This window comes from Canis aureus, chromosome 14 (genome assembly GCF_053574225.1).
Source record: "Canis aureus isolate CA01 chromosome 14, VMU_Caureus_v.1.0, whole genome shotgun sequence".
In the NCBI taxonomy this organism is placed as follows: domain Eukaryota; kingdom Metazoa; phylum Chordata; class Mammalia; order Carnivora; family Canidae; genus Canis; species Canis aureus.
In genome coordinates this window covers 52,570,762-52,585,692 of record NC_135624.1, presented here as the reverse complement: position 1 = coordinate 52,585,692, position 14,931 = coordinate 52,570,762, and the positions used below count along the sequence as shown (strand labels likewise).

The following is a 14,931-nucleotide window of genomic DNA, read 5'->3' as shown; positions in this document are numbered from 1 at the left end:
CGTCGGGCTCCCTGCATGGAGCCTGCTTCTCCCTCTGCCTGTGTCTCTGCCTGTGTGTGTGTGTGTGTGTGTGTGTGTGTGTGTGTGTGTGTGTGTGTCTCATGAATAAATAAATAAAATCTTAAAAAGATATATTTTGAAGCAGATAATTCTTTGATGTGGGGGCTGCGCTGTGCATTGTTAAGATGCTTAGCATCATCCCTGGCCTCCACCAGCTGGATGCCAGTAGCACCTGCCCCCTCCAGCTGGGGACAGCCAGAAGTGTATCAGGACATTGCCAAATGTCTCCTGGGGGAAAAAATCGCCTAAAGTAAGAAGCAGTGCTCTAAACCTCCATCTCCTCCTCTGTATGATGAAGGTGGCATATAGTTTTTGTAAAGAGTCCATAAAGGAACGCAGGCTTGTTATCAGCAGAGTTAACGCTGTTGGTGTCACCTACTGTTCCTGGAAATATTTCTCCTCAAGTGGTATTATCTTGTGTAATTGTCATCACATTTGAAGGATAACGTATTCCCAGCATGTCTGTAGAAGGGAAAACACTCATTTCCCAGATCAAATAGTACTTCACGGTTATACTCTATGATTTTACATTATTTCCCTTTTTGTGCATTTTCAAGGTTTTATTTATTTGTTTATTAAAGATTGTATTTATTTATTCATGAGAGACAGAGCGAGGCAGAGACACAGGCTGAGGGAGAAGCAGGCTCCCTGCAGGGAGCCTGTTGTGGGGACTCGATTCCAGAACCCTGGGATCACGACCTGAGCCAAAGGCAGACACTCAACCACTGAGCCACCCAGGCACCCCCTTTTTTTCTGCATGTTGACAGGGTGAAGCCTCCCAACAATGCGATGGAGTAAATACCATCAAACTTGTGCTAACAACAAGGAAATAGAGTTTAAGGAGAAAGGCGTAACCAGGTACCCCTTTCTGGGCTGGTTCACTTCTCCAGCGAGCTCTGAGATGGTCTCTTGATTATTTTGTTTGCAGGTATCTGACCAGAGGATCCACTTCTGGAATTCCAGGGGGATCTTGGCTCCCATGGTCAGAATCTTGATGTGGCAGGTTGTAAGAACCTCCCTTCAAACTACCCTGAGCAAGAAAAAGGGAGAGTGGGGAGTGGCGACTCCTGCCTCTGGGGTGCCTAGATCCAGGTGCGCAGTGTGGTCAGGACTCGGGTCTGGACTTTGATCTCCGCGTGTGCGTCTCATTTTTTCCTTCTACTTCAAAAAGCCCCACACGGTCGGCAGCATTGTCATTGGCAGCTCCGGACGCATGTTATGATCACCCCTTGAAGACTCTAGAGGAAAGAAAGGGCTTCCCCTGTCCCTGCTGCATTGTCCCCTAGAAGGACGCTGACTCGGGTGGGGCCACCTGCCACCCTCTGGCCAGCGGGCTGCATCATCCTCATGGGGCCATCTGGTGGGAGTGAGGTCAGGGGGATTCCAAAAATGGGGGTAGGGGGGCAGAGACACCACCAGCAATGTTGCGACCAACCTTTACAGCTGTAACTTCTGTTAAAGAGGACAGTGAAGGGGATCCCTGGTGGCTCAGCGGTTTAGCGCCTGACATTGGCCCAGGGTGCGATCCTGGGGTCCCGGGATTGAGGCCCAAGGCCCGCATTGGGCTCCCTGCATGGGGCCTGCTTCTCCCTCTGCCTGTGTCTCTGCCTCTCTCTGTGCCTCTCATGAATAAATAAATAAATAAAATCTTAAAAAAAAAAAAGGACAGTGAAATTTCACAGTAAATTTTGCATATTTCAAAAACGCAAATTTCTTTTTTTTTTAAAGATTTTATTTATTTATTTATAATAGACATAGAGAGAGAGAGGCAGAGACACAGGCAGAGGGAGAAACAGGCTCCATGCAGGGAGCCTGACGTGGGACACTATCCCGGGACCCCAGGATCCCGCCCTGGGCCAAAGGCAGGCGCTAAACCGCTGAGCCACCCGGGGATCCCAAAAACGCAAATTTCCAACGCAAAATGTATTTGTCACTACAGGCCATGTCACCGACCTAAATAATTAAACAAGCCATTTGTTTCTCCCCACTTTCCCTGTAACCAAACTGTTAAGAATACAAACCAGAAAAAGGTCACGTTCAAATTCAATTTAAGCCCAGAATTGCTTTCGGATTATAAATGGATGTTAGAGTCTCAAGTGTCAAGCTTGAAGTTCAAGAAGGCAGCTTGTCTTCCTTGCTCAAGAACTAACTCCCAGTGGGCAGCCCAGGTGGCTCAACGGTGTAGCGCCGCCTTCGGCCCAGGGCCTGATCCTGGAGACCCGGGATCGAGTCCCACGTCGGGCTCCCTGCATGGAGCCTGCTTCTCCCTCTGCCTGTGTCTCTGCCTCTGTGTGTGTGTGTGTGTGTCTCTCATGAATAAATAAATAAAATCTTAAAAAGATATATTTTGAAGCAGATAATTCTTTGATGTGGGGGCTGCGCTGTGCATTGTTAAGATGCTTAGCATCATCCCTGGCCTCCACCAGCTGGATGCCAGTAGCACCTGCCCCCTCCAGCTGGGGACAGCCAGAAGTGTATCAGGACATTGCCAAATGTCTCCTGGGGGAAAAAATCGCCTAAAGTAAGAAGCAGTGCTCTAAACCTCCATCTCCTCCTCTGTATGATGAAGGTGGCATATAGTTTTTGTAAAGAGTCCATAAAGGAACGCAGGCTTGTTATCAGCAGAGTTAACGCTGTTGGTGTCACCTACTGTTCCTGGAAATATTTCTCCTCAAGTGGTATTATCTTGTGTAATTGTCATCACATTTGAAGGATAACGTATTCCCAGCATGTCTGTAGAAGGGAAAACACTCATTTCCCAGATCAAATAGTACTTCACGGTTATACTCTATGATTTTACATTATTTCCCTTTTTGTGCATTTTCAAGGTTTTATTTATTTGTTTATTAAAGATTGTATTTATTTATTCATGAGAGACAGAGCGAGGCAGAGACACAGGCTGAGGGAGAAGCAGGCTCCCTGCAGGGAGCCTGTTGTGGGGACTCGATTCCAGAACCCTGGGATCACGACCTGAGCCAAAGGCAGACACTCAACCACTGAGCCACCCAGGCACCCCCTTTTTTTCTGCATGTTGACAGGGTGAAGCCTCCCAACAATGCGATGGAGTAAATACCATCAAACTTGTGCTAACAACAAGGAAATAGAGTTTAAGGAGAAAGGCGTAACCAGGTACCCCTTTCTGGGCTGGTTCACTTCTCCAGCGAGCTCTGAGATGGTCTCTTGATTATTTTGTTTGCAGGTATCTGACCAGAGGATCCACTTCTGGAATTCCAGGGGGATCTTGGCTCCCATGGTCAGAATCTTGATGTGGCAGGTTGTAAGAACCTCCCTTCAAACTACCCTGAGCAAGAAAAAGGGAGAGTGGGGAGTGGCGACTCCTGCCTCTGGGGTGCCTAGATCCAGGTGCGCAGTGTGGTCAGGACTCGGGTCTGGACTTTGATCTCCGCGTGTGCGTCTCATTTTTTCCTTCTACTTCAAAAAGCCCCACACGGTCGGCAGCATTGTCATTGGCAGCTCCGGACGCATGTTATGATCACCCCTTGAAGACTCTAGAGGAAAGAAAGGGCTTCCCCTGTCCCTGCTGCATTGTCCCCTAGAAGGACGCTGACTCGGGTGGGGCCACCTGCCACCCTCTGGCCAGCGGGCTGCATCATCCTCATGGGGCCATCTGGTGGGAGTGAGGTCAGGGGGATTCCAAAAATGGGGGTAGGGGGGCAGAGACACCACCAGCAATGTTGCGACCAACCTTTACAGCTGTAACTTCTGTTAAAGAGGACAGTGAAGGGGATCCCTGGTGGCTCAGCGGTTTAGCGCCTGACATTGGCCCAGGGTGCGATCCTGGGGTCCCGGGATTGAGGCCCAAGGCCCGCATTGGGCTCCCTGCATGGGGCCTGCTTCTCCCTCTGCCTGTGTCTCTGCCTCTCTCTGTGCCTCTCATGAATAAATAAATAAATAAAATCTTAAAAAAAAAAAAGGACAGTGAAATTTCACAGTAAATTTTGCATATTTCAAAAACGCAAATTTCTTTTTTTTTTAAAGATTTTATTTATTTATTTATAATAGACATAGAGAGAGAGAGGCAGAGACACAGGCAGAGGGAGAAACAGGCTCCATGCAGGGAGCCTGACGTGGGACACTATCCCGGGACCCCAGGATCCCGCCCTGGGCCAAAGGCAGGCGCTAAACCGCTGAGCCACCCGGGGATCCCAAAAACGCAAATTTCCAACGCAAAATGTATTTGTCACTACAGGCCATGTCACCGACCTAAATAATTAAACAAGCCATTTGTTTCTCCCCACTTTCCCTGTAACCAAACTGTTAAGAATACAAACCAGAAAAAGGTCACGTTCAAATTCAATTTAAGCCCAGAATTGCTTTCGGATTATAAATGGATGTTAGAGTCTCAAGTGTCAAGCTTGAAGTTCAAGAAGGCAGCTTGTCTTCCTTGCTCAAGAACTAACTCCCAGTGGGCAGCCCAGGTGGCTCAACGGTGTAGCGCCGCCTTCGGCCCAGGGCCTGATCCTGGAGACCCGGGATCGAGTCCCACGTCGGGCTCCCTGCATGGAGCCTGCTTCTCCCTCTGCCTGTGTCTCTGCCTTTCTCTCTCTCTGTGTCTCTCATGAATAAATAAATAAAATCTTAAAAAAAAAAAAAAAAACTAACTCCCAGCAGCTGCAGAGCGTGCGGAACGAGCCTTCTCCCTCAGACACTGAAGGCTACGGTGGCGCCTCTTGTGGTCTGTACTCTGTGGCCTCTAGTTACTGTGTGATGTTGACGAGGCCCATACTTCTCCAGCAAACCCCCAGCCTAGAAAGATTCCAGGAGCAGTATTTTGAGATGGAGAAATGAACTGAAATAGCCATATTTTAGGCTGAGAGAGCCTTAACCCAGCAGGTCAGAGATGATGCTTATGGAGAAGATAAAACACCTAGAATTCCTTCCAAACGCTTGTAGTTTCTGAGACCAAAGCTCTTTGTTCTTTTCCTGCCTGAACATTTCTGCAGATTTGGGCTTTCATGACCCCCAGAAATAGTTCTTTAATTAAAAATAGTGATAGGAAAAAAAATAGTGATGGGGCACCTGAGTGGTGCCCAGTTGGTTAAGCATCTGCCTTTGGCTCAGGTCATGATCTCAGGGTTCTGGGATCGAGCCCCGTGTCAGGCTCCCCGTGCAGTGGGGAGTCTGCTTCTCCCTCTACTTCTGTGCTCTCGCTCACTCGGTCTCAAATAAGTAGTTAAAAAATTTTTTTTAAATAAATTTTAAAAAGTGATGATAGTAATATTAGGAGAGACTCTCCAAAGACGTAAAAAAAAGAGTTCAAAATCTCCCACCGTCTTCCACTCCCTGAAATAACCAAGTGAACTGCCCTGGTTTTTCTTTCTAGACCCTTATTTGTGTCCAGACACCGGCACATATTCCCAGTATGTGGCAGGCATAGGGGGGAGCATGTTACTGTGATACTGGCTTTTCTCAATTAATTTCTTGGGCATCCCTCCAGGTCTGCTCTCGGTAACTACATGATATTCCTAGTATGAGAGTGTACCATAATTATTAAACAATTCCTGTATTGTTTCTAATTTTTGACCACCTTAAATAATATGAGTATATACATATTCTATATGCAAGTGCTTTTATTTTTTTCCCCTAGAAGATGGACTCCCCCCAAAAGATCCATGACTAGGTAGGTCAAAAGATTTGTTTTAATGCTAGTTTTAATAGACATTGTCAGATTACTTTCTAAATAGATTGTAGCGGTTCACACCCTCCCCAGTAGTGTAGGGGTGCCATTTCCCTGCATCCTCACCAGCACTGAATATTGCCCAACTTTTTAATTTTTGTTAATGATGGCTAAAAATATCCTTTTGTTATTGCTTTAATTTCTTTGACTACATTGAGGATACATTTTATCACATTGTAAATTTTCTTTGGGGTTCAGCAGTCTTTTATTTTAAATTTTTTAAGATTTTCTTTATTTGAGAGAGATAGAGCACACGAGTGTGGGGGTGGGTGCAGGAGGACAAGCAGACTCTTCTCCCTTGTGCAGAGAGCGCAAGCTGGGCTCAATCCTAAGACCCTGAGATCATGAGCTGAGCTGAAGTCAGATGCGTAAGCGAATGAGCCACCCATGGGCCCCTAATTTTATTTTAATTCCAGTATAGTTAACATAGTGTTATATTAGTTTCCAGTGTGCGATATAGTGATTTTTATCAATTCCATACATCACCCGGTGCTCCTTACAAGCGCACTCCTTAAGCCCCCTCACCAATTTCACCTGTTCCCCCCTCCACCTCCCCTCTGGCAACCAGCAGTTTGTTCTCTAGAGGTAGGGGTCTGTCTGTAAGGGCACCTGGGTGGCTCAGTGGGTTAAGCATCCGACGCTTGATTGCAGCTCAGGTTTTGATCTCAAGGTCATGAGTTCAAGCCATGTATTGGATTCCATGCCCAGCATGGAGCCTACTTTTTAAAAAAAAGTCTATTTCTTGATTTTTTTCCCCTTTGCTTCTTTGGTTTCTTAAATTCAACATACAAGTGAAATCATTTAGTATTTGTCTTTCTCTGACTGATTTCACTTAGCATAATACCCTCTAGCTCCATCCATGTCATTGTAAATGGCAAGATTTCACTTTTTATGACTGAATAATATTCCATTGTGTATGTGTGTATGTATACATATATATACGTTTCAGTGGACACTTGAGTTGCTTCTATAATTTGGCTATTGTAAATAATGCTATAAACATAGGGATGCATGTATCCCCTTGAGTTAGTGTTTCTGTATCTTTGGGGTAAATAATAGTGCAATTCCTGGATCATAGGGTAGTTCTATTTTTAACTTTTTGATTAGCCTCCATACTGCTTTCTTTCCACGGTGGCTGCACCAGTCTGCATTCCTACCAGCAGTGCATGAGGGTTCCATTTTCTCCACATCCGTGCCAACACCTGTTTCTTGTGTTGTTGATTTTAGCCATTCTGACAGGTATGAGGTGATATCTCATTGTAGTTTTGATTGGTATTTCCCTGATGGTGAGTGATGTTGAGCATTTTTCATGTGTCTGTTGGCCATCCACATTTCATTTTTATAGCAATGTCTGTCTTCTCATTTTTAATTGGATTGTTTTGGGGGGGTTGAGTTGTATAAGTTCTTTATATATTTTGAAAAGAGTATTTTTCATATTGTGTGTTATGTGAATTGTGTTCAAATATTCTTTACCCATTTCTCTTTTGGGTTGTTTCTAGTCTGTGGCTTTTTGTACAGGAGATATTTATTGACCCTTTCTCACGTATTAAAAATATCTTTCCTAGACAATTATTTTGTTTTTAGTGGGTTACAGTGGCCGGGGATATGCAAGTTTCAACAGACATGTATTTATTTCATCATAAACCTCTTCTGAAACTTCATCAAAAAGGCACAGCAAGTATGTTCTATACTGCATAAAAATCCTCTAATGGTTCCCTGAAATTCAGTGAACCCTTGAAATGTATTAACCTGTAAGAGTCAGACTAACTCATCCTGCTTTGTAACCACGGGCACTTTTCATTAATTGCTTATTTGCAATAGCAGGATTCAGGAAGATGTTGTTGCAGCTAAAATACAAGCAGAGCTGAAATGACTTCCTGGGTCTCCCTCTGATTCACCTAGTTGACCCCTTATGGTGAGCAGTGACTGCTAGGCAGTTTTTTTTTTGCCTAAATTTCTAAGGTTCAAACTCTGAAGCACGTCCAGCCCATTGCACATCTGTCAAATTGTCTTAGAATCCACTTTTCTCAGCCAGCATCCTTTTCTTTTCTTTTTTTTTTTTCAAACTATAAAACACATTGATCGACAAACTCCCCTCACATGAGGGAGCAAGGAAATGTGCCATATAAAAATGTACCATGTAATAATTCTTGACATTTCTACATGTTTTCTATGTGGTGAGTAGCTTTTTACAATGTATTAGAATGTGAGTTCTGTTACATATAAAGATTTGCTTTCCAATCCAACTTGAGAGCAGTTTATACAGTAGACCAGGTTTACTGGCGCAGAATGCTCCTAAGAGTGACGTAACCTGAGGACCAGCAGTTGCTGAGATTATTTTCCATGGAGTAGAGTTTTTCTGCTCTGGTCACACACAGAGCTCTAGAAGAATTCTGAAATTCACTAAAGACCAGAGATACGTTACTTTGGCCATTGAATCAATACTCTCACACCATGGTTATAACCATTTTCAAATATTTCAAAATCTGCACTAGCATAAACTGTTTTTGCCAGCTACTTGGTAAATGGGAGGAAAAAAGATGCCTACGGAGTTTATCTGTTTCGTCTTGATAGCTCTTCCATGTGAAAAACACTACATAAATAAAAATTAAAAAAAAAAAAAAAAAAAAGGGATCCCTGGGTGGCGCAGCGGTTTGGCGCCTGCCTTTGGCCCAGGGCACGATCCTGGAGACCCGGGATCGAATCCCACATCAGGCTCCCGGTGCATGGAGCCTGCTTCTCCCTCTGCCTATGTCTCTGCCTCTCTCTCTCTCTCTCTGTGACTATCATAAATAAAAATTAAAAAAAAAAAAAAAATGAAAAACACTAACCTGGCTTTCTCTAATGGTCACAATAGGGGGAAACCCCGGGGGGTGGGGGGCGCTAAGCAGGCAAGCAAAATCCAGGCATTCCAAATCAATAATGCTAGGTATTTTTTTATAAAGTAGAGGAGTTGGCCTAGGTCCCTCATGGTTTTCAGAGCCCTAGCCCTGGTGTCACGCCACAGAAAATGAGTAGACTTGAAGTTGAGACAAGCTTACTGATGTGTAGTAGGAGTGGGACACACAGGGAGATGCAACACTAATGTAGAGTGTCCATATAGTATGTCACCTGTTTTTTTGTGACTCATAATCTGCTCAATAAAATGAAAACTACTTGTGAGATTGCAAGTCCTTTTTCCTAATTAGAAGTTACTTATCAGTTAAACATCAACCTCTTACAGGTGGCCTGAGATGGAATAAACAAAACATTGCTTCCTGTATCGCTTTTTTTTTAAAGCCCATCCTTATCACAAGCCTTAAAATATTTGTACCCTGACTCAACAATTCCACTTTTAGAAATTTATACTAAATGTGTATGTACATAAGGGTTACAAGTACATTTTATTTTTCCATATACTTTTGCGTATTTTCCAGTTTATAATATGAACACAGGTCATGAGGGGGAAATTAGGACAGAGTTCACTATTACCCTCAAACCAAGGAGATGGAATGTCTTAACCCATCCCTATTTCCATCATGACGCACAGGGGTGGGCAGCAAGCAGCTTTTGTCATAAGAGAACAGAGCCAGCAGTGTGTATTTGACAGGCATTTTTTTGCTCTCAGTTCTTTAGTAAATCATTAGAATGAACTCTTAGCCCTCCAAACAAAAAGAATGGTACTGATTTTGGACTCAACCTACTGTTTTCTATTACTGAAGTGGTTGCAGAGCATAGCCTCCTACTCAAGGTCCCAAGAATCAAATCTAGCACTTGGTGACAGTTTGTCAAACATGGCATGGCAAGCAAGAAAAAGCTCAGCAAAAAACAGAATTTATGAGGGCATGAGTGAAGGATGGTAGTCAGTGGCAGCAAAGTATGATGGTGTGCCTTCCCCAAGCATGCAGAAAAATAATTAGTTTAAAATATATAAACTTAGAGGGAAACTGACAGGAAGAAATAAGATCTATAGTTAAGTATTCAGGAAAGAGTAACAGGGAAATTGCTGGGTTTAATCCAGTTAGAAAGTCTGACGCATACCCCACACAATTCTAAAAATGTGGCTGCTTCCAAGTTGGTTTTTCAGTACAAGAAAACTTAAGACTATTTGCTTTTGTTTTTGCAGGTAAAAAGGGGTAACTATGGAGTTCAAAGGACAGAACTCTTGCCTGGTGACCGGGACAACCTGGCTATTCAGACCCGGGGTGGCCCAGAAAAGCATGAAGTCACTGGTTGGGTGCTGGTGAGTACCAAGAGCTGCCAAGGATTTCATTCCTAGGATTAGACACAGCAAGCCTGGCAAAAGTGCCAGATGTCCTGCCAGGCTGCAAGTATTTGCCCTGCCACACCACACACTCTTTGGAACAAGCCTACCAGGAAACTGCTACTCCTCTTTCAGAGGGAACTTAAAGAGCTGAGATTGGTTCAATGTTTTGGAAACAACCAACAAATAAATGAGAATATTTTCTCTTAAGAATTCAAAGCACGGGTGCCTGGCTGGCAGTCAGTAGAGCATGTGACTCTTGATCTGAGTTGTGAGCTCAGTCAAGCCCCATGCTGAGCCTGGAAGCTTACTTTAAAAAAAAAATTCAAAGCAAAATCCTCACGGGGAACTAAGTGGCCCAACCATTATTTTAATCAATTCTTAATGGTTATTTTTATTTGACCTCTGATGCTCCTAAATTGTACTTATATCCACTAGTAGTCTTCCTCAAGCTGGTATGGCACATGTCCCCAGTTCTTCACCTATACATTGTGTTCAGAAGCTGTCAGTGGTGTTTCCTCAGAGCGTCAGTGCTCCTGGCAGAACAGAAGGGCAGCTGCCTCACTCTTCCAGCACAGTATCTGCACTGTTTCTGGCAGTACCTCTGCTAGGAATCCCCTATTCAGCCTAAGAAATAATGACCTAACTGGAGCCACTGGGAAAGAGAGGACTGCCATAGAGGAGCTAACGATCCTTTTTCTTTCATAGGTATCTCCTCTCAGTAAGGAGGATGCTGGAGAATACGAGTGCCATGCATCCAATTCCCAAGGACAGGCTTCAGCATCAGCAAAAATCACAGTGGTTGATGCCTTACATGAAATACCAGTGAAAAAAGGTAGGTAATGAATCTCACAACCATTTAAGGATTAGTGGTTTTGTCTCATAGAGAAACAGAACCAAGGATGAAATTTAGACGTAGCTCTTACTGAAGTTGTTAGCCACAAAGACATGCCATCAACATGTGGAGCACATGGCTCTACGAGAACATCTGGACAGTTGATGGAACGCTACTGTTAAGACTTAGATGCTTTCATCTTATCTCACATGTAAAAGTCAAAACTCAAAACTTCAATGGAATGGCTTATATTTCCCACAACCTTCTATCCACATGGCAGTCTTCCTTGGTGTTGCAACCATTACATTAAATTTCCACTTTAAAGTAAATGATTGTGGGATCCCTGGGTGGCACAGCCGTTTGGCGCCTGCCTTTGGCCCAGGGCGCGATCCTGGAGACCCGGGATCGAATCCCACATCTGGCTCCCGGTGCATGGAGCCTGCCTCTCCCTCTGCCTGTGTCTCTGCCTCTCTCTCTCTCTCTCTCACTGCGTGCCTATCATAAATAAATAAAAAAAAAAAATTAAAGTAAATGATTGTGAGCAATTCTGGTCCTTCACTTTGAGCTTTTATAAGAGAAAGCCAGAAGGGACAGTATACTGGCAAGTACCCAACTCTACTCTGCCTTGCCATCAAAAAGCTGCCTCTCAAGCACCTATCCTGGCAGCATCAGAGCACTGCTACTTTACATTTATGTAGTGGTCTTAGACTGATGTCCGAACTGGCTTCTCTTAAACCAAAAATAACAAAATTTATTATCAGCATCTGTCAAAACATCCCTCTGCGCAGATCGCTCGGGAGGAGGAAGTATCAAGTAAATATGTGCTTGGTCAGATTCTCCTTGGCCAAGATGTGGACAGCCAGGTGATGAAACAGCAGTAGCTGACAGTCATGTTTCAATCTCAGCTCTGCCACTAATTATCCTCCACTTGAATTCTGAGAGAAAGCTTGATGACAGAGGACAGTTCCTTCGCGTCTCTGGATCTCAACTTGGTTGTGAAATGAACTCTTCCACTTCTATAATTAGTTCCATCTCTCATTCGTAGACCAGAACAACAAAATCACATAGGTCAAATTCCAAAGAGTGTTTCACCCTATCATGTGTTGTTTTAGAGATTTTAATTTATTCATGAGAGGCAGAGACATAGGCAGAGGGAGAAGCAGGCTTGGTCTGCAGGGAGCCTGATGTGAGACTCCATCCTGGGACCCCGGGATCACGCCCTGAGCCGGAGGCAGGCGCTCAGCCACTGAGCCGCCCAGGCGTCCCCCTATCGTTTGTACAGTTACTCACATATCCTTTATCATTTATTATTTCTTTAATTTTCATCTTTTTCTTTTTTTAAACAGGTGAAGGTGTTGACCTATAAACTGCAGAATGTATTAATCTGCATCACTAAAAGTAGTCCTGGTAACTACAGCCTCTGTTCTTGCCTAATAACCAGTTTCTTTTCATCCAGTCCACTAACGCTTAGTTATATATTCACTGGTTTTACATAAAGGAAATCCAAAATAAAGATAACACATCAAGACTATCTACAAAAATTTATTGTCTATTTACAGAAGAAAAGCATGCATGTAATTAAAATCAATAAAATGCTTTCTCTCACAATGCAGTACACTGTGGTTTTTTTTTTTTTTTTTTTAAAAACATACTGAAGAAACAAAAATATTTACAAGTATCTTGAGGTTTTTAAAAGAACTAAACACTCATCATTCGAGGTGCAATACTCATAGACATAAGTTCCTGAAACAACAGCTTGCACGCATAAGGCATTCGCACCAAAGAAATCTGGAGGGAGAAGAAAAAGGTAATTAGCAAAACTGTATTTGAAATAACCCCACTCCCCTACCCCAGAAAAAGGTATGAGGTCTTGGTACTGTAGGTGATAAATAAGGGCTGATAACATTCATCCCTTATTTGCTACTTTGTGGCGGCTCTTTCTCCTGAGAGGCTTTGGTATTTCTTTTTTTTTTTTTTAATTTTTTTTTTAATTTTTATTTATTTATGATAGTCACAGAGAGAGAAAGAGAGAGGCAGAGACACAGGCAAAGGGAGAAGCAGGCTCCATGCACCGGAAGCCCGATGTGGGATTCGATCCCGGGTCTCCAGGATCGCACCCTGGGCCAAAGGCAGGCGCCAAACCGCTGCGCCACCCAGGGATCCCGAGGCTTTGGTATTTCAGTCTTCTAGCCAGACATAATTTATATTCACCTTTTTTTTAACTCCTTAATTTAAAATGTTTAAAATCTCTTGTACACATCCTTATTTCCAAAAGATGAGACATTACCCCACTACAACTGGTTTTTAGAAAAATCAAATTATCTTTTTCCTCATTTAAAACTAAGAATCTTATACAGGTGTTAATCAAAATTGTGAAAATGCCAATCGGTTCCACCACACTGAACCTGCCTGCATGATTAAACCAACATAGTTATATCCTAAACAAGTATCAACTGCCAATAAGGTCTACACACCTGGGTTTTATTGCGGCAGCCTCGGCATTCATATGTATGGGTCCTCGTGTTAGCAATCGCCATTATGCCACAAAGATTGCAGACATGAACCTGATATGGATCTGACGCCTCAAACAATCTTTCCCTTAAAAACTGGGCTGCTCCATGGGCAATCTGACAATCTCGTTCCATTTCTCCAAAACGTAGACCACCATCACTGTTAAGAACAAAGAACAGATTATTTTATACTAATAAATAAAGCAGCTTCTCCATGAATGAGTCTCCCAGGCAATCAAGCCTACACTGATAAATGTACACTGGTAAAAGTAATGGAAAGAACAAGTGAATAATCACAGGTTTCCCCAGTATGGAAGTGAAATGAAATGCATTATTTAAAGAGCCAAAAAGTGGATGGTTACAGCTTCTATTTAATAGTCTCAATACATAAAATTCATAAAACCAATGATTTCTTAGTGATATTACCAAAAACCAAATCATCAATTTTGGAGAATGATAAACCAAGAAAGAATCAAGCATTTATCTTGCCTAAATGAACTATGTCACAAGGTTAACCAGTTGAGGAAACAAAGTTTCTCTCTATACAGAAGTATAAACAGGGACATCAAGTAATGATCATTAATGGCTGCTGAAACTGTAAGACACAGACACTGGAAATACACAATATTGCCTATGACATTACTGCAAAACAAAAGAGTGCAATTCTTCATTTCATCAAAGCTCAAGATCTAATTAGCTATTTACAAGAAAAATAGGAATATATAGCCCCAGAATGCAACCGGCAAAATCCAGAGTGTGAGAAACCCTCCAGGGCTAACAATCCAGTTTCTTCAACACATAAACACTGCAAGGGAAAGGAAAGGTGAAAGGCAACCTATAGACTTAAAAAACAAAAACAACTCCAACTGCAAAGCACAGATGTATCTATATCCTAACTGAAAACAAATCTCCTTAAAAATTAAAAATTTCCAATCAGGAAAATTTGAACATTGGATACTTAGTAATATCAAGGTACAGCTCACCCTGAACAAAGTGTAAGGGGCTCTTATTCCTAACCCCATCCTGCAGTCAAAAATATGTGTAAACATCTGATTCCCCAAAAATCCTAATAGCCTACTGCTGACTGGAAGCCTTACCAATACTAGTCAGTTAACACATACTGCACATATGTATTCTATACTATATTCTTTTTTTTTTTCTATAGTATATTCTTAAAGCTAGAGGAAAAAAGTGTTAAGAATTGTAAGAGAAAATACATTTACAGTACCATATCAAAAAAAATCGTGTACAAGTACACCTGCACAGTTAAAACCTGTATTACTCAAGAGTCAACTATAGTGTGATTAGGTGTTTTGGTGGGATTTTTGTAATGTTCTAATACTTTAAAGTTTTCTGAGTGTAATCTGTGGACCCAGTAAGGGTGGAAACTATTTTCATAATAATATAACACATTTTTACTTCTTCCACTGTATTGACATGTGCACTGAGATGGTTGCAAAATAAACTACAAGACACAAAACAAGGCAGTGGAACCAAACTTACTAGCAGTCATATTCTCCACTGTGAAGGGAAGAGGGAAAGCCAGTTTCACTTAAGAATGTCATTAATAATAAAAGCCTGGGTG

At 42.6% G+C, this 14,931-nt stretch overlaps 2 protein-coding genes across 2 annotated transcripts in view; one reads left to right on the top strand and one right to left on the bottom strand.

Annotated features, from left to right (window-relative positions):
• The window catches only part of IGFBP7 (insulin like growth factor binding protein 7), a 71,594-nt gene extending 59,150 nt beyond the window's left edge, over positions 1 to 12,444 (top strand). The window contains exons 3-5 of the mRNA XM_077848144.1: positions 9,864 to 9,980; positions 10,710 to 10,836; positions 12,183 to 12,444. Coding sequence (XP_077704270.1) covers positions 9,864 to 9,980; positions 10,710 to 10,836; positions 12,183 to 12,202 — 264 coding nt within the window. The 3' untranslated portion in view covers positions 12,203 to 12,444. The remainder of the gene's footprint in view (positions 1 to 9,863; positions 9,981 to 10,709; positions 10,837 to 12,182) is intronic.
• Positions 12,363 to 14,931, bottom strand: part of POLR2B (RNA polymerase II subunit B) — a 47,089-nt gene continuing 44,520 nt past the window's right edge. Inside the window, exons 24-25 of the mRNA XM_077848141.1 lie at positions 13,311 to 13,506; positions 12,363 to 12,624 (exon numbers count right to left, since the gene is read on the bottom strand). Of these exons, the coding sequence (XP_077704267.1) occupies positions 12,535 to 12,624; positions 13,311 to 13,506 (286 nt within the window). The 3' untranslated portion in view covers positions 12,363 to 12,534. The remainder of the gene's footprint in view (positions 12,625 to 13,310; positions 13,507 to 14,931) is intronic.